Below are 27,415 nucleotides of genomic sequence, written 5' to 3' on the forward strand. Positions count from 1 at the left end.
TGGCATACTGCTGCAGGTGGTTCGGCAAAACAGATTCCGGTACCCCTCGCAGTTTGACATTATTTCTACGCGACCGGTCCTCGAGGTCCGCGAGTTTGTTTTTAAGCCAGGACACTTCATCTGCCTGATCGTTATGGGAGTCAACTAGGGTATTATATGAGCTTGCATATTCACCCATTTTTTTCTCTACATGATCTACTCTGGTCCCCAATTCAGTTACTTCAGTTTTAAAGTTCCGCATGCATTTCATGAGGTCAGAGTGTAGTGAACCTCGCAGAGAGATCAACATGTCCTTGAGTGTTGTGTCTGTGATAGGCTGGCTTGTAGTTGGGAAGGAGTTAATGGTGTCAGCAAGCTCTCTTGTGTCTTCTAGAGAACTATTGATTACACTAACCTTCTCCCCTAGAGGCTCCTCCATCAAGCGAGGTCTGGATTTGGCAGGACTGCATGAAAGAGGGGTTGAAGCAGCCGGAGAGTGCCGCTGTGATCCTCCGTCGGATCTCGGGCTCGGCGTTACAGGAGGGGAGCCGTCTGCAGACAGTGGGGAGTTGGCGCCGGCGCCATCTTGGCTCGCTCGGCCCACAGTTGTGAAGAAATCCCTCATTTTCTTCGGTTGCGCTGCACTGGCCCGCTTGCGAGTCATCCTCCGGTGTTAGGGATGAGCTTAGCTCCGGTCCCGTGTGTTTGTGAGCGAAAATCGCCGCCTCGGTGAGTGTGATGTCCCTTCGCTGGAGCGGAGCTCCTAGATCAGGCGTCCATTCCGCTGCGCGCTAGCCACGCCCCCCCTTAGCGTCGGTTTTTGTCCGTCGGACTAGCATACACACGAATGGATTTCTTGGTCCGGCGGAGTTCCGGTGGAAAAATTTAAAACATGTTCTATTTCTAAAGTCCGCCGAATTTTTGCCAAGCAAAGGTCTGATGGAGCCCACACAAGATCGAATTGTCCGACGGACTCGTTCTGTCAGACCTTTGCTTTCAAAAAGTCCGGTCGTGTGTACGTGGCATTACAGTCATCTTAGAAGCTCAGTTGAAGTGCTGGCATTTTTTTCTATATTGGATTTTCACGGTGTCACAGTTTAGCCAAGCAAACACCCCTATAGGTAAGATTTTTATGGTACAGTTTAATATATCACAAGTTCATTTGCATCTGGGGCAGGAGGAGAGATGTAGAAGCAAGTCTTTTCCAAAAAAAGATAGCATTTTGACAGAAATCTTTACTAAATACATTCATCAATAGGTTCATCTGCCACCAAAAATGCCATGGATATGGTCTATTCTGCAGGACAAATGGTGGAAATGGTCTATTCTGTGAGACCTCTCATGAACCTTTATTGTTTTTTCAGTGGTCTTGGTTTGTTATCACTGGTACTACACATGTCGAGAGAAGGTGGTACACAGCTGCATTCAGAATTCAGTCTTCTGGACAAATATGCCCGGTCTAATATGAACTGTTGATTAGGCCAACATACTGCATTTTATTAGCGTCCATTTTTATGCCATGATGATTCTAAATAACTATTGTTAGGTGGTAGGATCTCCAAATGGCCATGTAACATCTTTGGGTACCTGCAGACAAATCGAACTGTTACACATCTGATATTCTACTATATTTTCCAAAACTTTACACCTACTCAACATTTCCTAATAAATTCTTAATTGATATACTGGGAGTCTAACTTTAGGCAACCCTTTCTACAACGTATAAGGGCTCATACATATGGGTGTAATTTTAAAACTTTTTCTGAGCTTCAACAAAGCTCTTTGCTTTGGCTGGCCCAGGCTTTGTTCTGCCGTCAGAAAAGTTTAACAACACTGAAGAATTAAATTTTGTTAGACGAGCTTTAAAAGCTTTAGAAAGCTCTTTTCATATCACCTGCTGGTATGAACCCCTTAATGGCTTTCTAAAGCCTATTTAAGTTACCTATTTTTACATATCATTTTGACATCTCTTTGTATTTATGTACAATAGCAACGATTATCTTAACACCCATTATTTTGTGTTGTGGCAGTTTTTTCTCTTTCTTGATATGTGCTAAAATATCTTACGAATATTATCTAACCAACTGTTGCCACTTATCAGGTTCTTCCCTGGACCGTTGCAAGATTGGTTGAGTGATAATGATGATAACACTACAGTGGAGAATCTGAAGTATATATATATATATATATATATATATATATATATATATATATATAGATATGGGTTATCCATAGCACATGTCACAGCTCATCGGTTCACACAAGTCATTTAGGTAAGCTGCATATTCAAATGAAATTTTATTTAAAATGGGTAACTAATGCATATACTGTATATAATTCATACAGCTAGAGCGAAAAGATAATTGCACTTTTCAAAGTGCATAGTCTAATTTTCCTTTAGTAAATAAACCCCTCTAAGTGCCTGTTCACACCACAAAATGCCTCCAGATCTGTTCCGGATGCTTTTCAGCATGCACATTTTTTAATGCTTTTTTTTATGCATTCCAGTGAGCTTTTGATACTTTTTTAATGCCTTTTTGATGCGTTTCAGAATACATTCCAGATGGGTTCTTTTTCCTTTTTTTTGTTTTTTTTTTTATACTTTTTACCACATTCCAGTACAGTTGTGTGCAGGAAAAAAACAGCAGCATGTTGTATTTTTTTCTGGAACTGAGAACAACTGGAATGCATTGCAGTGGTGTGAACTATGCCACTGGAACCAATATTAACAACTTTCCATTGCATTTTAAAAAAAAAAGCACTGCATGTGGTGTGAATGGGTCCTAATACAGAAAGGTGTGTTACTGGTAGGGTCACCCTAGAGGGAAAAAAAAAAGTAAATTTTATTAATGTAATCACTACATCTAATGACTGGTAAGCTGCAATACATTACATTTTTGGTTTTGTGTTTAATACCGCTTTAAAGCTGAACTCTATGTGAACACTATCAATGTTATATTTTACATAAATTTATGAAAACTGACCATTGTAAGCACACCTATTAGTGGTAGATGGCTTGTCTCATCTCTCTAATGGCCATTTTTGCTGGACAGTTTGGTCTGTTAAAGTAAATTGAAAAATAACCATCTTACTGGCTGGATCACCATATGAAAAGAAAAAGCCATTAGTGAGCAGCAATTTAATAATTTTTTTTTACAGTTTTAACTTCCTTTATTGCAAAATGTACACAGATACCACCAAAACAAGTGTGCCCACCGGACATTTGTTTCCCTCACCTTCTGCTATTGTGACAATTTGGCTTTTCCATCACTCCAATCCTTCCTTACTTCATCAAAAAACGAAAGAAAAAGTTTCAATTTGGATGCATTTTAGGAACTGGTAATAATGAGCGCTCTGGTAAAACAACAAAGTACTTTATGTATGTTGTCCTGATTTCATAGATCTTCCATTATACACCTTTATTGTGCATGTGATACAAACAAATCACAAAGGTCTGCAGAACAGGTTAATATCTAATTACTACAGACAACACCTCTACTATACCTTTGTAGTACTGACTAGTAACTATGATGTGTTGTAACCTAATGGAATATACTACAGCAATCTGCTAAAGCATTTAAAGGGGCACTGTCATGGAAGATTAACAAAGGTGACCATTACTGAACTCTCCCAGTTCTCGCCCCCTGGCTGTCATTCTTATCATTTGACGTTATTGATATAGAGATAAGCAATTATGACACTTTTTTGATGCTCATTTAGAGCATGCTTGCTCCAGGACTAAGTAAATGCAGGTAGTCAGGCACGTGGACAAATTCCCAAATGGAAGGCATACATTTTTTACATTGTTACATACAGGGCTTTTTTCTGAAACAATAGGTGCTGGAACTTAACAATGGCCCCACAAACCCCTCCCCCTACACACAACCTCCAAATCACATCAAATAGTGGGTGTGTTCAGTCAAATTTCACAAAAACAGTAAAGGGTCTTAAAGGGGCATTAAATACCAGGATTGCATTACATACAGAGTACAGAGCTGTCACTTGTAAACATAGAAACCAGACTTCTGTGTTTACAAGTGATTGTGGTGAGCAGGAACCAAAGGGTCTGAGCCAGAGGTGGTGGAACTGAGTTCCACCAAGTTCCCCCTGAAAACCCTGGTTACATAGGTTCTACTGGCCACTGCTGCCCCAAGTTCATGGGACCAATGAGACTACAGAGAAAGATGGAAGGGAGGGGAAAGCGCTGTGCCAGAATAGAAACATTAATAAGCCCATTCATTGAATTATGTGAAATAACAAAAATCTGGTGCATCAAGCACGGTAAACCCCTCATGGATTTAGCAGACATATCAATATGTAAGTAAAAAATGTAGTTTTATTTGAACATCATATTAAAAGTACGTAGGTAAACATATATATAGCATGCGTGCTAAATATGTTTACCTATGTACTTTTATTATGCCGTTCAAATAAAACAATGTTTTTTACTTACATATTGGTCTGTCTGATAAATTCCTTATTAAGGTAAAGTCCAACATAGAAATACACATTGTACAATATATCTATATATAAATCTTTTCATTAACATACACCACACTAACCCCAGCCCGAGAAAACACACTGGGTCCTTGATCATGTCATCTTTAAAAGAGAGAAAGAAAGAGAAAAACAAAGGAAAAAACCCTTCCACTTACCTACCCATAACCAAAACTCAATTTGTGCAAAACATTATTCAAAGTATAATCAAGAATGGGGCTTTACAGCTCCCTATTATGTGTGTCAAACAGCCAAAGATACAATTAAAAAAAAAAAAAAATAATAATAATTCAAAAAAATATATACAAATAAAAAAAAAGTGTATAATTTTGAATTACTATTTTTGTGTCCTAATATGTTTAGTGTTTTAATGCAATATAATCTCACTCTACTATTTTATTTTTGTACCTCTCCACCTTTCATTTCAATCTACCCTTCTCTATGTAATTCCATTACGTGTTGCCCATCCCGTGCCTAATTTACTATTATAACTTATCCTCTTCCTTTAATGACATCAATCAGCTCTGCACTGTGCTTCCCAGAGAAGAAAAAAAAAAAAAAAGAAACAACACAAAAAAAAAAAAAATCCCACCTCCTACCAATTTCATAACGCAGTATTGCCCCCAAAAGGGTTTAATCCAACCCTATTTCTGAGGAGTAATACAGCCATCCTGCCCATGTATCTTTAAATTTATTCTGTTGGTCCTTATGTATCCATCTCTCTCCTTCCATTATATCTTCTACCTCCCTTTTTCCAATCCATTATAGTGGGACATCCAGACTGTTTCTTAAATCTAGGTATCAATATTTTGGCTGCATTTAGCAAATGGGGAATAACGCTTCTCTTATAAAACCTAGCAGATGATGGCATCCCATGAAAAAGAAAATGTAATGGAGAGAATTCTGGAGGAACCACAAGGATATGCCCCATGTGTCCTTATGCATGGAAGGCGGCCAGGAGATCCGAGGGCGTGCCTTTGAGTGTGACAGTCCACTGTCGCAGTCGATTTCCACATTGACCCCACTCCACGGCATGTCCTCGGATCTCCTGGCCTCCTTCCATACACAAAGACACACGAGGCACATCCTTGGGCACCTCCTAGCTGTGGCTGGCACCACTTTCCCATCCAGGTATCTATTCTGGCTCAGCGCATTCCCCTTCCCTCCATGTTTGTTCCTGGACTGTGACTGAAACATACCATATTCAGATACAACCAGGCATCTAGCATTTTCAGAAGGAGACCTGCTGCTTTCATGACAAAGTCACTTTAAATGAAGTTTGATCAATTAAATTAGCTGTAAGTGATGGAACTTTCTGAATTATTACTTTTGTTTTCAAGTACAGCCATATTTGTTTAGGAACTACTCCATTTGTATCTTGTACGATACTTGACAACATACTTTGCAAGGGGATTTTTCTTAGAGCTTAGGGAATGGGGTGAAATGTCACTTTGCAAAGATTATCCAACTACGCACAAGGAAAACGGAAAGTTAAAAATAAAAACACTTTTTTTTTTGCATGCACATGATTGGATGGTGGAAGTCAGCAGAGCTTCCCCTCATTTGCTAATCCAGGGGAAATTTCCTTTGAAAAGCAAAGAGTCTATTTGTCTTTAGTAAATCAACCCATAAATTCAACTTCTGTTCTCCGCACTAGGTATAGTAGGTAGCATGAGGGCCTACCTGACAAAACTGAATGTTTTTTTGAAATGCCCGCACTCAACATAGCTTTGGTAAATCTAAAGAAGATTGTACAGAGATTGTACATTCAGACTGCAATGTATGCAATTAAATTCAGAGGTACATAAAAGAATGACCAACGCTTTCCTGTTGGCTTTTGTGCCTCCTGTAGGGCCGCGTACACACGCGGGGACTGTTCGCCCAATTTTGTCCGTCAAACAGTTTCGGCAAACAGTCCGCTCAAACTTAGCATGGACGGACATGGCCACACACGACGGACGAACAGTTTGCTGAAACCGTGCACGATGACGTGAACGGCACGTACGACGGGACGAAAAATACGACGTCCTATACACTGCATTATAACTTTCGGCGTGTAAATCCTTTCTGAGCATGCGCGGAACTTAGTTTGACGAACAAGCCTACACACGAGCGGACTGTTCGCTGAAACAAGGTTTCAGCGGACAGTTTTTCGGAAATTCCGAAAAACCTTGTTCGTCAAACTGTCCGCTGAAACTGTCCGCTGAAAGCCCACACACGAGCGGACTGTCCGCCCAAACACTGTTCAGCGGACAAAGTTGGGCGAACAGTCCGCCCGTGTGTACGCGGCCTAGGAGATTGTGTTGGGTGACTGAAGTCTATAAAAAAGGTACCTGAAGGCTGCTGAGCTCAGCCCATCAAAATGTATCCATAACAAAAATGATTTTCTTATGAAAATAAATCACTATACTATATCTAAATGTATGTAACGTGTTCTATTCATTCATTGCTACTTTTTAAATAATTTTACATATTGTAACTTTTTGCAAATGTTTACATTTTGCTTTATATATATATATATATATATATATATATATATATATATTTGGTACAGTTGTAAATGTTTTGATTACTATACTGTTCTGGGGTAGGGTCACACATATGCAGGTTGGAGAAGGTGAGCATAGGTGCATAATTCCCCAAACAGCAGGTGAAAACTGCTGCTCTTTTGCAGATGCACGGTGGTGTTATTACTTGTTAATGGCATCTCAACGCATCAGATCACATGTTTTCCCTGCGTTTTTGCACAGGTAGAGCAGCCCATTCAAATGGATTGGCTGCTATAGCCGCACAAACATGGCATGCATTACTTGCCTTTCTAAAAATGTTTCTTTTGTAAAATACAGTTAAAGTGACACTTAAAGTTCGTATTTTTTTTTATTTTTTATAAATAACAAACATATCATACTTACTTCCACTGTGCAGCTCGTTTTGCACAGATTGGCCTCGAACCTGCTCTTCTGGGGTCCCTCGGCGGCTCTCGCGGCTCTCGCGGCTCCTCCTCACCATCAGATAACCCTTTAGGAGAAGCGCTCTCTAGTCCAGCATTCAAAGTCCATAGAGGCCGGATGCAGGACTTGCCTGCGTCATTGGATTTGATTGACAGCAGTGGGAGCCAATGGCTGCGCTGCTATCATTCTATCTAATCAAGAGCCGAGAACCCCAGGCAGAGAGTCAGTGCATCCCCGTGGGTCAAGTTCGAGGGTTCAGGTAAATAAAACTGGGGGGTTGGGAGGCCGGTCACTGACAGGTGTTTTTTTACCTTAATGCATAGGATACATTAAGGTGAAAAAACACCAACTTTTACAACCCCTTTAACAACTACAAGTCAGCATATGTGTTTGTCAGGATACACGTGGGGCTTTCATTGATGACCTTGTTCTGAAAATGGAGGTTAGAAATGGGAGCCCAATCATTAAAAAGTAAGGTTAGTGAAGATTAGCTATGTCTGTCCTGCTGATCCACTGATTTCAATCTCTGACCCAAGACACCCCCCTGCCAGAACACAATAGAATAGCAGGGGAGATTGTTGTACTAACATCAGATCGTTAGTTCCACAGCTTCAACCGGCTGAGTTGAACAAAAAAAAAAAAAGTGTGTACCAGGCTTTATTAAAGCTATTAATGCTGCTTTAATAGCGGTAAATAAGATTAAAGTGGTTGTAAACGCTATAGTACTACTTGTACCCCTCCGTCAGAGCTCTCCTGCGAGCGCTCTCAGCCATTGGCTGAATGCCTGCTCTTTTTTTTTTCTTTACATGTTCAAATACTGGAAAATACATTGAGCTGAACAATAAAACACCATATATGAGGAATGATGGCTCTAATTTCTAATATTTTACATTTAGGATGAATTTGGATAAGTACCTCCTGGTTTTGTCCGCTGTCATAATTAGCGTGTCTTGTTCACAATTCCTGGACCAAGAATGGGAAGCCTGGAAAACCAAATACGGTAAAAATCTAAAATATAAGCAGCATTGTTATTTTATATATAACTGTATTATAATAAGAGCTGTAGCCTTAGTTGGAAATTCTAAGTATTTTGAATAAACATAGTAAATAGAATAGTGTGAGCAGAAGTCTTTCCTAAGTTTTTTCTTTTTGTTTTGTATAAGTAACGAAGGGTCAGCCCCCCTTTTTGGCTATTTGTGTACAATTGGGGAAATTCCCATTCACTCCATGTCTCGGAGTTGCAAGTGAAAGTTAATGGCAATCTCTCAAAGGGGAATTCCCGAGAACAAGTGTCCCCGTTCAGGAGATTCCTGCTCACTCTTTGTTGTAGTGACAACTTTAAAATGTTGGAATTCTCCTCACCAGCAGCAATAAAAAAATCCACAGAAATTCTAATCCTTCCCACTCTATCAAAAAGTAAAAGAAATACGTTTTGCCTAGAGAAACACTTAAAAAAAAAAATAATAATTTTGTTCTTAGCTTTGCGTAAATTAAGGAAACAGTTAGATTAGCTAGGTAACCCTGTAAATTTTCCTCTTTTTTTAAAATTTTTATTTGTTTTTTAGTCTTCGTCCTGTTGTGCATATTTCTCCTGGCCATACACCAGTAGAATTAAATTTTTATCTTCGTAAGTTCAGCCAATAGTACCATTATGGACTCAAGTTTCAAAAGAAAACAAAGAAATATTTTTTTTTTGATTGCCATGTTTTGAATTCTACATTTGCTCTCGGGATGCGCATAACAATGCATATACGATTTTTCATGAATGAAAACCATATTCACAATTAGAATTTTGTTTGTTCGAGAAAACATTTCCATCCTTTTCCTTCCATTTTTCTGGTCACTTTCTGAACTAAATTCTACCAAACTATGTCCAGCTTTCCTTCCTAATGACACAATTGTTGCTGGAAAGTGAAGAGTAATCTCCAGTGAGAATAAAGAGAGCAATTAAAAGCTAATCAGGCTTTTAGACTTCCCTACACTAATAACAAATAATGGTTGATTTAGTAAAGGCAAATCGACTGTGCACTTTGCAAAGTGCAATTACACGTTGCAAGTGCAGTTGCTCCAGATCTTAGTCAATGAGGTAAAGCTTTACTTTGCAAAGAATACCCAATCACGTGCAAGAAACATTTTTTGCTTGCATATGATTGGATGATGGATTTCAGCCTAGCTTTTCCTTATTTACTAAGCCCTCGAGCAACTGCTCTCGCAGAGCGCAACTGCACTTTGCAAAGTGCACAGTCGATTTACCTTTAGTAAATCAACCGCATAGTGTTTTTATTGCCATTGCATCCGTTTGAGAGAGATCTACCCTCATTCTTCTGGTGTCAACTTTGTCACTGGGACAGGAAGTGAAGGAATATCTTTCAAATGGGGAAAGAGAGTGCCCAAAGAAGAAAACGTGAAAAGATATCTTATTGTTCCCAACTTTTTCTAGATAAAAAATATTTTGGCCTGAGATATACAAAACTATTTAGACAAACATAAAGTGCAAAAAAAAAAAAATTCAACTTTTTGTCGTTCCATTTTTTTCAGCTCTAGTGCCAGGACAAATTCCAGCTTACCAGCTGCAGGCTGCAGATAATGATCACTACGCTCTGTGTAAAAGCAGCAATCTGCAGCAGCCCAGCGCCCCCTGCTAAGACAAAACTAAAGCATGCCATAGATGATGAGATTTGCAAAACGCTCAATTAAACCAATTAATCGCTCAATTAAACATAGTTAGTGTTGATGGGGGAATCCCTCTTGCATTGCTGTTGTGCACAAGCCGCCGGCAGTAATTAAATGCAAATAATCCAACAGGCTGATTGTACTGAAGGATGGATTGAATCTTGGCTGGTTTCTGATGAATCGGCTGAGAATTGGTCCAGCTATGGCCAGCTTAAGAAAGGGGCATATTGGACCACTGCCTTAAAACGGAGGTCCAGCTGAAAAAAAAAATGTTAAAAGTCAGCAGCTACAAACACTGTAGCTGCTGACTTTTAATAAGCACACTTACCTGTCCAGGGTACCCGCGATGACGGTGCCCGAGGCCAATCTGTCCATCGGATCGGGTCCGGCCGCCACCAATCGAACTAAGGGAAACAGGCAGTGGAGCCTTGTGGCTTCACTGCCCATTTCCTACTGCGCATGCGCGAGTCGCGTGGCGCTTTGTGAATGGCCGGCTGTGTTCTGGGACACACATAGTTCCTAGAACACAGCACGCCCCATTCCCCAGAAGACAAAGCGAGGAGGAGAAGAATGAGGATCACCAAGTGGCAGATTAGGAAGTGGCAGATTTGGATGATCTGCCTAGCAACAGCCATTTCTGGTAAGTAAAAAAAAGAAAAATTTCTAGTTTTTTTTTCAGATTTTTAGGAGCATTTTTATGTCATTTTTATTTTATTTAGGGTGGACCTCTGCTTTAAACAACATTTGGGCTTTAAGCTGCCATTACCCACCCCACTCTGGCTTAGAGGTTTCATTACTGTATAATGAATCTTGCTGTATGTAATAGGCCCTGCACTGAGAAAGGGCATCTTCAAAGGGTTAGACGTCTGTTAAGGCTAATTTGATGCTGGCCATATATGATCCAATGAGAGCAAATAACAGATCATTTTAGACAATCTGGTCATCTAGAGACTGGCTTCTAGTAGTCACTATGATGGTGAAGAGAACAACTGTAGTTTTCTAGTGCTGTACATAATATCCAGCTATGTTGCTCTAAAGTGGTAATCTGGAATCCTGAGCTTTCCTTTTTGCAGGAAAGGGATATGTCACTGCACATGATGCAACATTTCGCAGAAAGGCCTGGGAAGCAACATGGCATAAAGTGCAGAATCACAATAAAAAGTATGAACAGGGTCTCACAAAGTACAGAATGGAGATGAACAAGTTTGCAGATATGGTAAGATTAAACATTACTGCTACAACAAGTTTAAACATAAATGCAAAGAACTAGTTAATACCCTATGGTTGGTTTGTTAGGCTGGTCATATATAAGAAGAATATCGATCAGGGGCTAGCAATCTGGCATTTTTAGCAATAAGCAAAACATGGGGTCCCAGAATATTATTCATTGGCTATTCACCAAATCTCAATCAGATGTCCATTAGTGAATCTACATGTTACTTAGTGAATAGTAGATAGAGGTTGTTGCTGCCATGTAGGGATGAGCTTCGTGTTCGAGTCGAACGTACGTTCGACTCGAACATTGGCTGTTCGTGCGTTCGGCGAATTCCGACCGTTTTGGCCGTTCGCGTCAAAATTCGAGTGACGCGCGCGCGGACCACAATGCACTGCGTTGGCGCAGTGCATTGCTGCCCGATGATTGGCCAAGCATGCACTTTGACCCCGCATGCTTGGCCAATCGCAGCGCCGGCAGCGAGGAGAGCCATGATTGGCCACAGGCATCCTGCCTGTGGCCAATCATAGCTCAGGCTGTGTAGTGCACGCCCCACACTATATAAGGCCGCCTTTAAGGCGGCCTCCTGTAGTGTGTTACTTTGCATCTGTAGCAGTGGGTGTTCTGTGTACCTTCAACACAGTACACACCAATCGTTTTTGGCTGATTTCCTATCTTGCTGCTGTGTAGTGGTTGTTGTCTGTGCCCTGACTGCAGTATACACCACTATATTCACCTCACCTATATAGCTAGTGATCTAGCTTTAACCACTTAACAACTGCCCATTGCCGATTAACGGCTTCAGGGCGGTTGTTTAACTCAGAGAGGCCGTTAATTAACGGCCTCCCAGAATTCTGCTCTCGCGTGCCCCGAGGTGTGCGCACTCGAGAGCATCCGTGACCGCCGGGTCCATAGCGTCCATAGCGCTCATAGCGGCCGTTTACCACGTGATTGCTCCGTCAAATGACGGAGTGATCACTTGGAAACAAACCGGCGTCATGTTATGACGCCTGTTCCTCCCTCCCCTTTCTGTACCGATCGGTACAGCGGAGGGGAAAGAGATCGGTGTCAGCAGCGATGTGGGCTGCATCTGCAGTGCCCACATCGCTGCTCAACGAATTTAACCCCTCAATTCCCTGCCAATACTCTGCAATACCAGTGCATACTCTGCAGTACCCTGCCATTACTCTGCAGTACCCCGCCATTACTCTGCAGTACCCCGCCATTACTCTGCAGTGCAGTACCCCGCCATTACTCTGCAGTGCAGTACCCTGCCATTACTCTGCAGTGCAGTACCCTGCCATTACTCTGCAGTACCCCGCCATTACTCTGCAGTACCCCGCCATTACTCTGCAGTGCAGTACCCCGCCATTACTCTGCAGTGCAGTACCCTGCCATTACTCTGCAGTGCAGTACCCTGCCATTACTCTGCAGTACCCCGCCATTACTCTGCAGTACCCCGCCATTACTCTGCAGTGCAGTACCCCGCCATTACTCTGCAGTGCAGTACCCTGCCATTACTCTGCAGTGCAGTACCCTGCCATTACTCTGCAGTACCCCGCCATTACTCTGCAGTACCCCGCCATTACTCTGCAGTGCAGTACCCCGCCATTACTCTGCAGTGCAGTACCCTGCCATTACTCTGCAGTACCCCGCCATTACTCTGCAGTACCCCGCCATTACTCTGCAGTGCAGTACCCCGCCATTACTCTGCAGTGCAGTACCCTGCCATTACTCTGCAGTACCCCCCATTACTCTGCAGTAACCCCCATTACTCTGCAGTACCCCCCAATACTCTGCAGTACCCGCCATTACTCTGCAGTACCCCCAATACTCTGCAGTACCCTGCTATTACTCTGTAGTACCCCGCCAATACTCTGTAATACCCTGCCATAAATTGCCATACCCAGCCATACTCAGAGATACCCAGCCATACTCGGTGATACCCTGAAATACCCAGCCATAGACGCCCCCCACCCCTCACCGCCCTCCGGTGCTTCTACCAACTCGCCAGTACGATCAAAGCCAGAATCTTTTTTTTATTTTTTATTTCAGGCTTCCCAGCCTAGAGGTGAGATGTGGGGTCATATTGACCCCCCAGATTTCACTGTAAAGAGGACCTGTCACCCCATATTCCTATTACAAGGGATGTTTACATTTCTTGTAATAGGAATAAAAGTGATCAAAAATATATTTTTGGGAAAAAAAATGTCAAACTAAAATAAATAAAGTAAAATGAACAATAAAAAAATAAAATAAAAATTAAAGCGCCCATGTCCCCATGTGCTCGCATGTGCCACACATGTGAGGTATCGCCGAGAATGTTAGAGCGAGAGCAATAATTCTAGTCCTAGACCTCCTCTGCAACTCAAAACATGTAACCAGTAAAAAAATATTTAAAGCGTCGCCTATGGGGATTTTTTAAGTAGCGACGTTTGGCGCCATTCCACGGGCATGTGCAATTTTGAAGAGTGACATGTTTGATATCTATTTACTCAGCATAACTTCATCTTTCACTTTATGCAAACATTGGGCTAACAAGTGGTTAATAATAGAGCTTGCAGTCAGTAGTGTTAGGAGATAGTGCGTGCTGTCTGCGTGCTCTGTACCCAGTACATACCGCTATAATATAGGGCAGGCCCCTACTTTCAAACATCCAACTTACAAACATCTCCTACTTGCAAACGCAAGGAGACAGCAGCAAGTGAGATGAAAAAAGATGGACGACAAAACAAATTATACAGGGGTGATAACCCTTCCCTATGTTTTCCAAAAAGCTTAAAGATAGTTTTTTTGACTGGAGCTATACTTTAAAAATGTACCGGTTGAAAATGACAAACAGATTCAACTTAACACAACAAACCTACACAGTCCCTGTCTTGTTTGCACTGCCTGTATACTGCTGTTCTGAGTATATAGGGCCTGGGGGCCACACGCATTTCCTTTTTTTAATATGGGTACGGGGTTCCCCTTAATATGCGTACAAGACCCAAATAGGCTGGTAATGGGCAGGGAGGGCTACCCATGCCATGTTTCTCAATGATTTTCAACCATATTGCAGGAACCAGATATAACATTAAAACCGCAAGCAGTTTTAAATGGTGTTATTTCCGTTTAATGTCATTTTGTGCAGGGACTGTTCTAAACACGGGAAACACGTGGCACTTCACAGGCATACTACAGACACCCCGCAGGCACCATATTTAAAGGAATATTTCACTTTTTTTTTTCACTTTAATCGTCATTAAAATCAGTGCTCCCGCCAAAACGGTAGTTTTTAAAACTTTTTTTTGCAGTGACCCATGTCCCCTGAGGCAGGAGGCAGGTCGCCAAACCCTTTTTAGGACACTATCTTGCATATTAGCCGTTAAAATTAGCCCTTTCCAATTCGAACGTTCGAGTCCCATAGACTTCAATGGGGTTCTAACGTTCGTACCGAACACGGGGGTCGTTCGCAAGTTCTGGTGCGAACCGAACCGGGGGGTGTTCGGCTCATCCCTACTGCCATGTGTAATGCCTTGTACACACGGTTGGAAATTCCAACGGAAAAGATCAGATCGGATTATATTGTCAGAAAATCCGACCATGTGTGTGCTCTATCGGACTTTTTCCTTCGGAAATTCCAATGGAAAAAATTTGAGAACAGGATCTCAAATTTTCCGACCAAAAAATCCGATTCTACTTTTTCCGATTGTTTGTAGAGAATTCGGATCAGACACAGTGCCACGCATGCGCAGTTCAAATTACAAGACCAAAGCTATTGGCTACTAGCCTCAACGTGGTCCCATTGTAACGAACAAATGTCATCACGTTCCGAACGATCGGATTTTCCGGCAGCTTTGTCCGACCGTGTGTATGCAACACCAGTTTAAGTCAAAATCCGTCTGAAAAAATCTGACGGATTTTGTTGTCGGAATGTCCGACCGTGTGTACAAGGGCTTAGACAAATGTGGTTATATATTTAAGTGGTACAAATAGAAGTCCTTAGCTCAGCCCAATGACTTTGAGGTTTGGCAGCTCTCTACAAAATGGGGGTCCTTACCAAGGTGCAGAGGTAACCTGACTTTAATGATCTATGTATAATTGAGCAAGAAGGAGCACCAAATACTTGGTTTGAGTCCAAAAGTATTTATTTGTTTCCGCAAGTAACCGAAAGGAAGCCAAAAGGCAGGCAACATGTTTTGGAGGCCCAAACAATCCCACCTCATCGGGTGGTTAAATCGGTATCTAATGGACTTTAAAGCGGGATTCCACCCTAAAGTGGAACCTCCGCTGATCGGATCCCTCCCCCCCTCCGGTGTCACAATTGACACCTTTCAGGGGGGAGGGGGGTGGAGATACCTGTCAAAGACAGGTATTTACACCCACTTCCGGGCATAGACTCCCGTGGGAGTCTACGCCATTTCCTGCCCTGCCGCGCTGTCTGCTGGGACACACACGGGTCCCAGTGACAGCGCGGAGATTTCCTATTGCGCGACGCGACTCGCGCATGCGCAGTAGGGAACCGGGAAGTGAAGCCGATTCGCTTCACTTCCTGATTCCCTCACCTAGAATGGTGGCGGCAGCAGCCGAGGGCCGAGCGATCGATCGGCCTCGGCTGCCGGCGTCGCTGGAACCCGGGACAGGTGAGTGTCCATTTATTAAAAGTCAGCAGCTGTAGTATTTATAGCTGCTGGCTTTTAATATTTTTTTTTTTGGTGGAATCCCTCTTTAAGGTCCCTTTCAGACGAATGTTCCAATCAGGTTTGCCTGTCAGTTTTTCAGGTGGACCTGATCAGAAGGTCCATGCGTTCCTATGGACAGGTTTGTGTAAACTGACTTGTGTCCATTTTCACTTGCCTACCTCCAGGTCTGATCGGGTCTGCTACAAAAAAAAAAAAAAAGAAGAGAGAAGACTCTATTCTCTGTCATTTAGGCAGCCAGGTGTAAATGGATAGCAGAGTCTGTCTGTGTCCGCTCAGAATTAACTGAGCGGACATGGATGTGCCATCCACATGCTCTTCTCTGATCAACAGGGGATCATCTTACAGATTCCCTGCTGATCATAATGAAATCATCCTTGTGTGAAAAAGGCCTAAGTGTTACCTACCTGGTGGAAATCAAGCTAAAGAGGAGACTTCTACTGCACCTCTTGTCCAATACCCCTGGTAGTAGTGACAGGCGATGTGGCGACAAAGAGTGGCAGAGGGGCAATGTTGCATACAGCACCAGCTTCCAGATGTGAGGAACAGATGTAGTAGTCCACTGATTAAGAACTAGATGCAGGAACAAGGTAGCACCCAATAAGCAGACAAGAATGAAGCCAGGAAACAAGCTGAAGGTTGTAAACAACTGAGCAGCAAGGTACTGAAACAGAAGACAGGAACAGCATCAGGATACAGGCCAAGGTCTGTAACAGCTGGACAGGGAGGTATAGGAGCATAAGGCAGAGGCAGTGTCAGGATACAGGCTGAGGTCAGTTAACAGATGGGCAGCAAGGTACCAAATAAGAAGGCAGGAAACATAGGCCAATGTCACAATGGACAGACAACAATCCAGAGACAGGACAAAGGCATACTTTATGCCAGTGTTTCTCAAATCCAGTCCTCAGGCCCCCCCCCCCAACAGGTCATGTTTTCAGGATTTCCCTCAGATGAAACGGCTGTGGTAATTGCTAAGGCAGTGAAACTGATCAAATCACCTGTGAAAAATAATGGAAAACCTGAAAACATGACCTGTTGGGGGGGCCTGAGGACTGGACTTGAGAAACACTGCTTTATGCACACAGAAGTTGAAGTAGCAGGTCAGGTCACAGGTAAGTCAGAAACTAGCTGAAGACCACTTAGCAATCTGTTCATTCCACACTCATATTTTGAGGCCAGTCCCGAGCATTCACATGAGCCTACGTACGCACCGCTAATAAATAAATTACAAATGCTAATACACGTCTGTTAGTGACCTTAGGCACAGATACATGAGCTTGTGCATGTCCTGGTCTTCTCATACTGGAACAAACTAGACCATGGAAACCTCAATCAGAGCTAGGACAACATTCATTGTGTGAATGCCGGGGTTAGTGAACAATCAGCAACTACGTTGGCGGTCTTCTCTGCGTTGCCTGGCTTTTGTTCACCTTTTGGTCTCTGGTGAAATCAAACAATTACTTTTGGACCCAGAGAAACATTTGTTTGGTGCTCCTTCTGGTTCAGTTGCACACATTTTATTAAATAGGAGGTTAGCACGCCTTGTGTTTTAAGCCTGATAGACGCTATTTCTTTTTTGTTTTTGTTTTTTATTTAACCCAGCGGGCTGGGATGTTAGTACAGTGATCTACCCCGCTGAGTTATTGTGTTCTGACAGGGCGATTTCCCCTGCAAGAACACTCCTGTCAGGAAGAGTTACAATTTCCGTCAGGTTTTTCTTGCCCAATTCAGCTCTAACCCTTCCCTGCCACATCCAAAACTAAAAAAAAGCTCTAACCCTTCCCCGCCATATCCAAAACTAAAAAAAAGTTTTAGCTGGAGTTACACTCTTTTACTGCCTGGTCAAAGTACAAATTACAGTATGATTTTACCAAACAATGTTGTATAGAACTGATAGTGATATTAAAGGCTAACATTTTTCTGAATTAAAAATTGTATTTATTTATTACAGGTACATTACTGTATATTCACATTAGTCCCTGCCCTCGAGGAGCTTACAATCTAAAAATAGGTTATACTTACCTGCTCTGTGCAATGATATTGCACAGAGCAGTCCCTTACCTCCTCCTTGGTGGTCCCCCAACAGCTGCTCCTTCTTCCTCTGACTGCTCCCTTAGCAAGCCATGTGCTATCGGGTCACTCATGCAGGAATGCTCCCAAACTGGGCTGCGTGTGTCTATAGACACACACAGTGCTGGTAAGACATACCCCTGCTCCCTCCTCACAGGAGTTTAACTGATAACAGCAGGAACCTATGGCACCTGCTGCTCTCAATGTCGTCTGTGAGACCAAGAAGTGAGTGAACTGCAGCCAGGGCAGTGCTGGATTGGTGACAGGAATCAGGTAAGTGTTTGGGGACAAGCTAGAACAAGCAGTATTTTTTTTCCTTATCCCCAGAGAATCTTGTAAGGTAAAACACCTTTTGAAGTTAGATCCATTTGAAGGTAACAGGTATCTCATGGTCACATATTTACAGCCTTACTCACTCCAGCCAAAGTGGGGAAGAGTTCAAGTTCCTTTTAGGATTTATATTTCTGTCTGTGCTCACATTGTGGATATATAGTGTATCTTTTTGCCTCATAAGAGTGGAACTCTCTCCAATAAGGACAAAGAGAAAATAATAACCTGAAAGAGGCTCCAACCCTTCTCTACCATACTCGAATCTAAAATAAAATGAAGTCCTTTTCCTCCTCTTCTTTCTTCTGACTCTCTTCCCTTCTCTAAAGCCCCATACACACTATCAGATTTCCTGCTGATTTTTTCCTTCAGATTTACCAAAACCATATAATATGAGGTCAAACCTTAGGAGTTTCAATTTATATGCAATCAGGCAGGCCCTTGCACTACATGGTTTTGGTAAATCTGAAGACAAAAATCTGCAGAAAATCTAATAGTGTGTATGGGGCTTAATACAGAGTAGATTTGGATGTCCTCCACTATTCTTTTCCTATTATGCAGAGTAAGCCTTAACAGATTTGGTACTTGCTGTCATCATTGATTGTACAGTTTTAATATTATTCAATGAGCACCCAGATTTTAACCACTTGAGCCCCGGAAGATTTTACCCCCTTCCTGACTAGAGCATTTTTTGCGATTCGGCACTGCGTCAATTTATCTGACAATTGCGTCATGCAATGCTGTACCCATACAAAATGAACGTCCTTTTTTTCCCACAAATAGAGCTTTCTTTTGGTGGTATTTGATCACCTCTGCGGTTTTTATTTTTGCGTTCTAAACAAAAAAAGACCGACAATTTTGAACAAAAAAAAGCAATATTTTTTACTGTTTGCTATAATAAATACCCTCAAAAAAATATAAAAAAACGAATTTCTTCCACACTTTAGGCCGATACGTATTCTTCTACATGTTTTTGGTAAAAAAGAAATTGCAATAAGTGTATATTGATTGGTTTGTGCAAAAGTTATCGCATCTACAAAATAGGGGATCGTTTTATGGCATTTTTATTATTATTTTTTTTTTTACTAGTAATGGCGGCGATCTGAGATTTTTATCAGGACTGCGACATTATGGCAGACAGATCGGACACTTTTGACACAATTTTGGGACCATTGACATTTATACAGCGATCAGAGCTACAAATAGCCACTCATTACTATATAAATGACACTGGCAGGGAAGTGGTTAAACAATAGGGGGAGATTAAGGGGTTAAGTATGTTCCCTGGATGTGTTCTAACTATAGGGGGGATGGGCTCACTACAACATGACAGAAATCACTGCTCCTGATGACAGGGAGAAGTAGATCCCTGTCATGTTGCTAGGCAGAACAGGGAAATGCCTTGTTTACATCCAGCACTGCCCTGGCTGCAGTTCACTCACTTCTTGATCTCCCCATTCTGCCTCTCACCGCAATCGCAGGTTGCCGGCCAACATTGAGTTTGCCAGACCCATGGAGCAAGGTGGGCGTGAGCACACTAGGCGGCAAATTCAAAGGGACGTACGGATACGCCCTTTTGCCTGCCTGCGGCATTCTGACGATGTAAATCGGCGTGCACCCATCGGCAAGTGGTTAATGTATATGTTTACTTTGTTGACGAGGTGACTCATTTCATATAAGACCAATATGCTTCTCCAGAAAAAGTATTTTTAAAGTTGTTCTAAAATGTGTTTTTTTTACCTAAAACAATAAACATGTTATACCTACCTGCTCTGTGATCCAGTCAGTAAGTCTGTTATTTTTTACCTTTAACAGACTAAGCTGTTGTGCAAAAGTAACAGGTTGAGACATTTACCCATGGCAGGGGTACTTACGACGGTCAGCTTTTATTAGAGTGATATTAAAGGCAAGTTAAAAGAAAAACAATTGCAAACATGTTATACTTACCTGCTTTGTGCAGTGGTTTGGCACAGAGCAGCACCAATCCTCCTCTTCTCGGGCCCTCTGCTGGCGCTCCTGGCTGCCGAGTGCCCCCAGAGCAAATAGCCCAAGCTGCTGCTCTGTGTGATCATTCAGACACAGAGCAGCGGCTTGGCCCCACCCCCTCTCTCTTCACATTGGCTCACTGGCTGTGATTGACGGCAGTAGGAGCCAATGGCTCCCGCTGCTGTCTTAGCCAATGAGGAGGGAGAATCCCCAGACAGCCGAAGCTACCGTGCATATCACTGGATCGCAAAGGCGCTAAGGTAAGTATTAGGGGGGGCTGCTGCATACAAAAGGTTTTTTTTACCTTGAGCCTTTAGAACCACTTTAATTTTGTGTAAAAAAAAAAAAAAAAAAAAAAGGTCAAAATAGAGGAAACAACGCTGAAGAAATGAAATGCAGCCACCACATTTAAAGTGGAGTTGCCCCCCAAAAAATAAAACTACTTAAAAATCTTAAAAAAAATCAAAAAAAAATAATTGGCAAAAAAAAAAATTTTTACTCACCTCTAAATACCGGTTGCTAGGGGGTCCCTCGTAGTCTGCCTTCTTCATTGCCCGGGCTGGTGACATCACTTCCCCTCGCGCCGCACATTCACCTGGGACCTGTCACGTGTCCCAGGTGACTGTACGGCGTATCACGGCGCCCTGCGCCGCTCGCGCATGCGCAGTGGGTGCCTGGCTGTGAAGCCACAGCCGGGTGCCCACAGTATGCATGACGGCGCCGCGAGCGGAGCGGGGAGCGAGGGGGGGGCTTCGTTCCCCCGCATCGCTGGAACCCGGGACAGGTAAGTGTCCGATTATTAAAAGCCAGCAGCTGCAGTATTTGTAGCTGCTGACTTTTAATTTTTTTTTTTTAGGGGGTACCCCACTTTAAGGACTTGTAAGCTGCAATATAAATTATATGTTTGTTTTTGGGTCTGATACTACTACGTTTATTGGCAACTTGTAAACATCATTGCTAGCTGCAGAATAAAATAAAACTGTAAAATGTATGGAAAAACGAATTACATGAATACTAACAATTATGTGCTCTGTCGTGCATTATATATATATAGTTTTATTTGTAACATTTTAACACTATAGTAAAAGTAAATGTATGCTATATTTGCAGTTAATAAACTAATTATCATACTTTGGTTATAAAATGTACTAATGTTTGATGTTTTTTCCTCCAGGCACCAAAGGAACGGAGCTCCAGGAGCTGCCTTTCTTCGCAAAAGAAAAGCGGCACTATGAGGACAAACTTTCCTGTGCGGACCTATTCAAGAAACTTAAATATACCAGAATCGGTTGACTGGAGAGACTCAAAGTGTGTTACCCGTGTTAAAAGCCAAGGCGTTTGTGGATCCTGCTGGGCATTTGCAACGGTAATCAAAATACTTCTGAAACTTTAATGCAGCATATGGTAGAGGTGACATATACAGTCTGTGCACACAGGGGGTACAGTTCTACCCCTCCCATTGTCTCTGCACTAAAGACTGCTGTATTGACATACACTTCAGTAAAAACAAAAGATTTAATCATCCTAGTCCAGATCAACAGAGCGCAACTCATGAGCTACTAGAACTTAAATGTATCTGAGCACCACATGATTGGATAATGGAAGTCAGCAGAGCTTCTGCTCATTTACTAGGCTCTGGAGCAGCTGCACTTGCAGAGTCCAACTGCACTTTGCAAAGTGCACAGTCTATTTGCCTTTAGTAAATCAACCCCATTGTCTACTCCTACTGATGCTGGTGCAGTTTCTACTCACACTGGCCACAGTCTGGCCCTCTAAAGTCGGAAAAAAACGCAAATTGATCCTTTCTTTAGAATGTCTGGAGACCCCTGAGCTAAAGGATGGATACATTATTATTATTATTATTATTGATTTATATAGCGCCAACAGTTTACGCAGCGCTTTACAATGTATAGGGGGGACAACACAATTACAGTAGAATACAAAAGGTACAGGAGGGCCCTGCTCATAGAGCTTACATTCTAAAGGGAGGGGGTGGTGGTACAAAAGGAAATAGCTGCAGAGAATGATTTGATGGGGGTACATAGTTCATCAAGTCCAACCTATGTGTGTGATTATATGTCAGTATTATATTGTATATCCCTGTATGTTGCGGTCGCTACATCAAAGGGAACATAGGTTCCTTATAGCATGCTCTGTGATTTGGGTTTCTCAACCAGGTTTCAATGGAACCCTGGGGTTCCTCCAGATGTTATTACAAGTTCCTTGAGCAATGAGCAACTTTTGCCTCTTAGATAAGTTCCCACTCACACCATTGATGTTTCTAACTATATGTAAGGTGGTAATTCATCCCAATGACCACAAGTGTAAGGAGTATTCTTCCCACTGACCATCACACTAAGCCCTTGTACACACGGTCGGAGATTCTGACAACCAAATCCGTCGGATTTTGTCCGTCGGATTTTGTCCGACGGATTTTGTCCGAAACTGTTGTATACACACGGTCGGACGAAGTTGTCAGAAAATCCGATTGTTCAGAACGTGATGACGTTATTTCGTTACGACGGGACTACGTTCAGGCTAGTAGCCAATAGCTTTGATGTAGGAATTTGATCTGAGCATGCGTGGCACTTTGTCCGATCGGAGCATTTTGTCGGAAAATATTTGGAAAATTTGGTCCGATGGATATTCCGACGGAAACAGTCCGATGCAGACCACACACAGTCGGAATATCCGACAAAACGCTCCGATCGGACACATTCCGTCGGAATCTCTGATCGTGTGTACAAGGGCTAATACACCTTGAGTTGTAGATACAGGGTTCCCTGAGACCACAAAGTTATTTCAAGGGTTACTCTGTGTTGACAAGGCTGAGAAAGGCTGCTCTATAAAGACAGATTCTGTATTAAATATCATTCTCATTATTTGCTTTTATTGGGCCATGTTTGGACAGCCTAAACATACAACCTTAGAACATTTTATAAATAATAACTGACATGACACCATTGGCTTGTGGACTCCTTGTTCTGTTTTTGTAGTTCCTGACAATTGTTTTCTCCAATTGCTGTAAAGAAACAGTTCAAACAAAGTAGTTTATTACCATTATATGTATTATTGTATAATTTCAGGTGGGTGTAGTTGAGGCTCGTAACTGCATTAAGACCGGTGAGCTTATTGAACTAAGTGAGCAGCAGATTGTGGACTGTGACACTGACAATGACGGATGCTGTGGTGGAGATCCAGCACATGCTATGAACTATGTTTCACACAATGGTATCATGAAGGCTCAAGACTATGAATACTCAGATCGGGTAGGCTCCTTTAAAGTGATTGTATTTCTGTAGATTTATTTTGTATCATTAAAGGCTAAAGCTGTCCATACAAGTAAACATTTCACTTGTTCAGCTGGCTGAATGAGAGAAATCCATAGGTTCCTCCATCCACGCTGTACAGCACAGATGGATGAATTTCCATCTGCCGATTATTGTATCTGTAGCTGTCATAGCTAACAACCACAGCTGTCAGAATACCCAAACAGTGACTGCATGCTAACTGGCTGCAGTCACTGTTTGGCTTTGTCAGCGGGGCCGCCAATGGCTCAAATTTCAGACAATTCACATAAATTGGCGTAAATTTGAGCTTTGTCTGTCCAGTTTAAAGCAGAACTTTACCCATGGTCCTCTCCTCTGCCTCTTTCCCCTTCCCTTTTACACATTAGCAAAAAAAATGACAAGCCACAGATTTCTGCCATTTCTCTAGCAGAGACCCCACAGAGTGGGGCGTCTTTTCCAGGTCTATGAGATTCATGATTTGTCTGCACATGTATTGGATCTCTATTAAAGATTGCAACTCTGTAGTAGAGGGGTAAAGAGAGAATGTTTTCTTCATGCTAGCTAATGCTGGACTCCATAGATATTAGGTATTTTTCTTTTCTTTTCTTTTTTTCCATGGGGGGGGGGGGTGGTTAGGCAATGTGAAGTTTCTCTTTAACTTGTATATGCCAAAAAAGTTTTTTTTAGTTTTATATATTGCAGAAGATTTGCAATTACTGTCAAGTTTTTATTTCTTTTAATGATCCCGTTGAGATTTTCATTCACGTCCGGATCTTCTGATGTGTGTGTATAAGAAATGCGGATTAGTTGTCACCAGTACAGGAGAGTATTGACAAAAATGAAAACATTGCGACAGTTCTAATCTTTTTGTACTTTATTAAAAATGGCAGAGGGAGGAAATTTTCATAATTACTGTCTTGATCTCTCCAGTAGGGGGAGAGATGACAACACAAATCAGACAGGGTCTTACCAGCTCCATCCCTGCGGGTGCCAAAGGCTAAAGATAGGTTCACATCTGTGGGTGCGGGAAGACGCATCAAACACATCTCTGCTTTTAAGAAAACGTGCAGAGGTGCCATTAACTCTTAAAGGCACCCCCATGCACTGAAAAATGTGGTGTGGTTTCCCACATACGAGAACGCATACTGTCAAAATTTTGGGAACCTTTTTTCTGCAGGAAACACAAGTACAGGCACACCCCACTTTTAAGTACACAATGGGGTTTATTTACTAAAGCTGGAAAGCGCAAAATTAGGCTTGTTTCTGCACAGAAACCAATGAGGTTCCAGGTTTTATTACCAGGCTTAATTGAACTAGCTGGGGTTAGAAGGTCATTGGTTTCTATGCAGAAGTGAGCCTGATTTTGCACGTTCCAGCTTTAGTAAATAAACCCCATTGTGTAGTTAAAAGTGGGGTATGCCTGTACAGCAGCCCAATGAAAGGACCAGCGAAAACTGCGCAGAGCAGAACTGTGAATATCTGAATCTAGCCTAAAGGTGATGTCCATTATACCAGTAAGATTAAGTATTATTTTTTCCATTACTGTAATGTACACACGACTGGACTTTTCAATGGACTAGGTCCGATGGTCTTCCCGACAGGCTTTCCAAATGAACAGACTTGGCCACACACAATCACACCAAAGTCCAATGGATTTGAACGTGATGACGTACGACCAGACTAGAATAAGGAATTTCATAGCCAGTAGCCAATACCTGGCCTAGCGTCGGTTTTTGTCCGTCAGACTAGCATACACACGAATGGATTTCGGCCCAAAAATTTGAAACATCTTCTATTTCTGAAGTCCATCAGATTTTTGGACAACAAAGGTCCGATGGAGCCCACAAACTATCTAATTGTCCGACGGATTCATTCCGTCTGACCTTTGCTGTCGAAAAGTCTGATCGTGTGTACGCGGAATTAGTCAATGTTCATCTGCCCTGTGAAGATTCTCATGAGACACAGTTATTCATGCACTGAGCTGCATGGAACTGTAAAAGATATTTAGCATAGATACTTTACAAACGAACATAGCAGGATTGTAGATGGCAATAAATCATAATATTCAGAATTTATGGTTGTTTATTTTATTTTTATATATTTTCTCTTAGCAAGCAGTGTGCGCCTACAACCCTAAAAAGTCATTAACATTTAATGTGACCAAATACTACAACATGTTTCAAGAAGACAACATGGCATCTTCTGTGGCACTAGATGGACCTATTGCTGTGTCAATTGATGCAAGTGATGATTTTGGTTTGTACAAAGATGGTAAGTTACAACAGGAAAAAGTAAAATATGCACTATAGAACCTAATACATTTAGGTTGATTTACTAAAGGAGTAGTGGCTGTTCACTTACCAATGCGAATATTAACCACTTGGGTACCGCGCTATTGCCGAATGACGGCATTAGCGCGGACCTAGATTTCCAGGACTACGTCTATTGACGTCGTCCTGGTTACGAGCGGCCTGCGCGCCCCCTGAGGGGCGCGCGCGGCGCGCTCTGTGATCGGCGAGTCCGTGAGACTCGCCTGATCACCGATCCGTGTAAGGGGTCGATCCCGACCCCTTATCACGTGATCAGCTGTCAGCCAATGACAGCTGATCATGTGATAGAACGGAGCCGGTAATTGGCTATTATTCCTCCTCGCGACAGCGCGAGGAGAAAAAAAAAAAGCCGATCACCGGCGGCCGTGATCGGGACATCAGTCCCGATCACGGCCAGCAATGAAAGGCACCACATGCCACCTGCCAGTGCCCACCTGCCTCCCGCAGTGCCATCCTGAAAAATAACAAAGTAAAAGTAAGTGCCCCCCGTCTGTGCCCATAATGCCCACAGTGCCACCCCACAGTGCCACCCACAGTGCCACCCCACAGTGCCACCCCACAGTGCCACCCACAGTGCCACCCACAGTGCCACCCACAGTGCCACCCAATCTGCCTCAAAGGTGCTGCACCCCAGTGCCGCCCATCAGTGCCCAGCAGTGCCGCCCATCAGTGCCCAGCAGTGCCGCCCATCAGTGCCCAGCAGTGCCACCTATCAGAGCCACCTATCAGTGCCACCTATCAGTGCCCATCAGTCCCATCTATCTGTGGTACCTATCAGTGCCCATCCGTGCCACCCATCCGTGCCACTTATCCGTGCCACCCATCCGTGCCATCTTATCTGTGCCCATCTTTGCCCATCAGTGCCGCCTTATCTGTGCCCATCGGTGCCGCCTTATCTGTGCCTATTAGTGCCACCTTAACTATGCCTATCAGTGCCCACCAGTGCAGCCTATCAGTGCCCACCAATTCAGCCTATCAGTGCCCACCAATGCAGCCCATCAGTGCCCACCAATGCAGCCTATCAGTGCCGCCTAATCAGCGCACTTCAATGAAGGAGAAAAATGACCCGTTTGCAAAATTTTATAACAAACTATTAAAACATGATTTTTTTTAATTTTTTTTTTGCATCTTTTTTTGTTTGTTTAGCAAAAAATAAAACTCCGAGCTGTAACTAAATACCACCAAAAGAAAGCTCTATTTGTGGGAAAAAAATGATAGAAATTTCATTTGGGTACAGTGTTGTATGCCCGCGCAATTGTCATTCAAAGTGCATCAGCGCTGAAAGCTGAAAATTGGTCTGGGACTGAGGGGGGTTTAAGTGCCCAGTAAGCAAGTGGTTAAAGTACACAACATTCTTGGTCTGAGGAAGACAAGTTTCGCATCATGCATAGACAATACATACCTTTTAGAGAAGCCA

The 27,415-nt window shown here is 42.6% G+C and overlaps 1 protein-coding gene across 1 annotated transcript in view; it reads left to right on the forward strand.

Moving 5' to 3' along the window:
• The first annotated feature begins 2,198 nt into the window (after window positions 1–2,198).
• Window positions 2,199–27,415, forward strand: part of LOC143963352 (cathepsin L-like) — a 39,537-nt gene continuing 14,320 nt past the window's right edge. The window contains exons 1-6 of the mRNA XM_077472967.1: window positions 2,199–2,252; window positions 8,324–8,427; window positions 11,174–11,316; window positions 21,553–21,744; window positions 23,465–23,647; window positions 25,780–25,939. Of these exons, the coding sequence (XP_077329093.1) occupies window positions 2,218–2,252; window positions 8,324–8,427; window positions 11,174–11,316; window positions 21,553–21,744; window positions 23,465–23,647; window positions 25,780–25,939 (817 nt within the window). The 5' untranslated portion in view covers window positions 2,199–2,217. The remainder of the gene's footprint in view (window positions 2,253–8,323; window positions 8,428–11,173; window positions 11,317–21,552; window positions 21,745–23,464; window positions 23,648–25,779; window positions 25,940–27,415) is intronic.

Source organism: Lithobates pipiens, unplaced genomic scaffold (genome assembly GCF_037356315.1).
Source record: "Lithobates pipiens isolate NorthernLeopardFrog02 unplaced genomic scaffold, aLitPip1_a1.2 Scaffold_8, whole genome shotgun sequence".
NCBI lineage: Eukaryota > Metazoa > Chordata > Amphibia > Anura > Ranidae > Lithobates > Lithobates pipiens.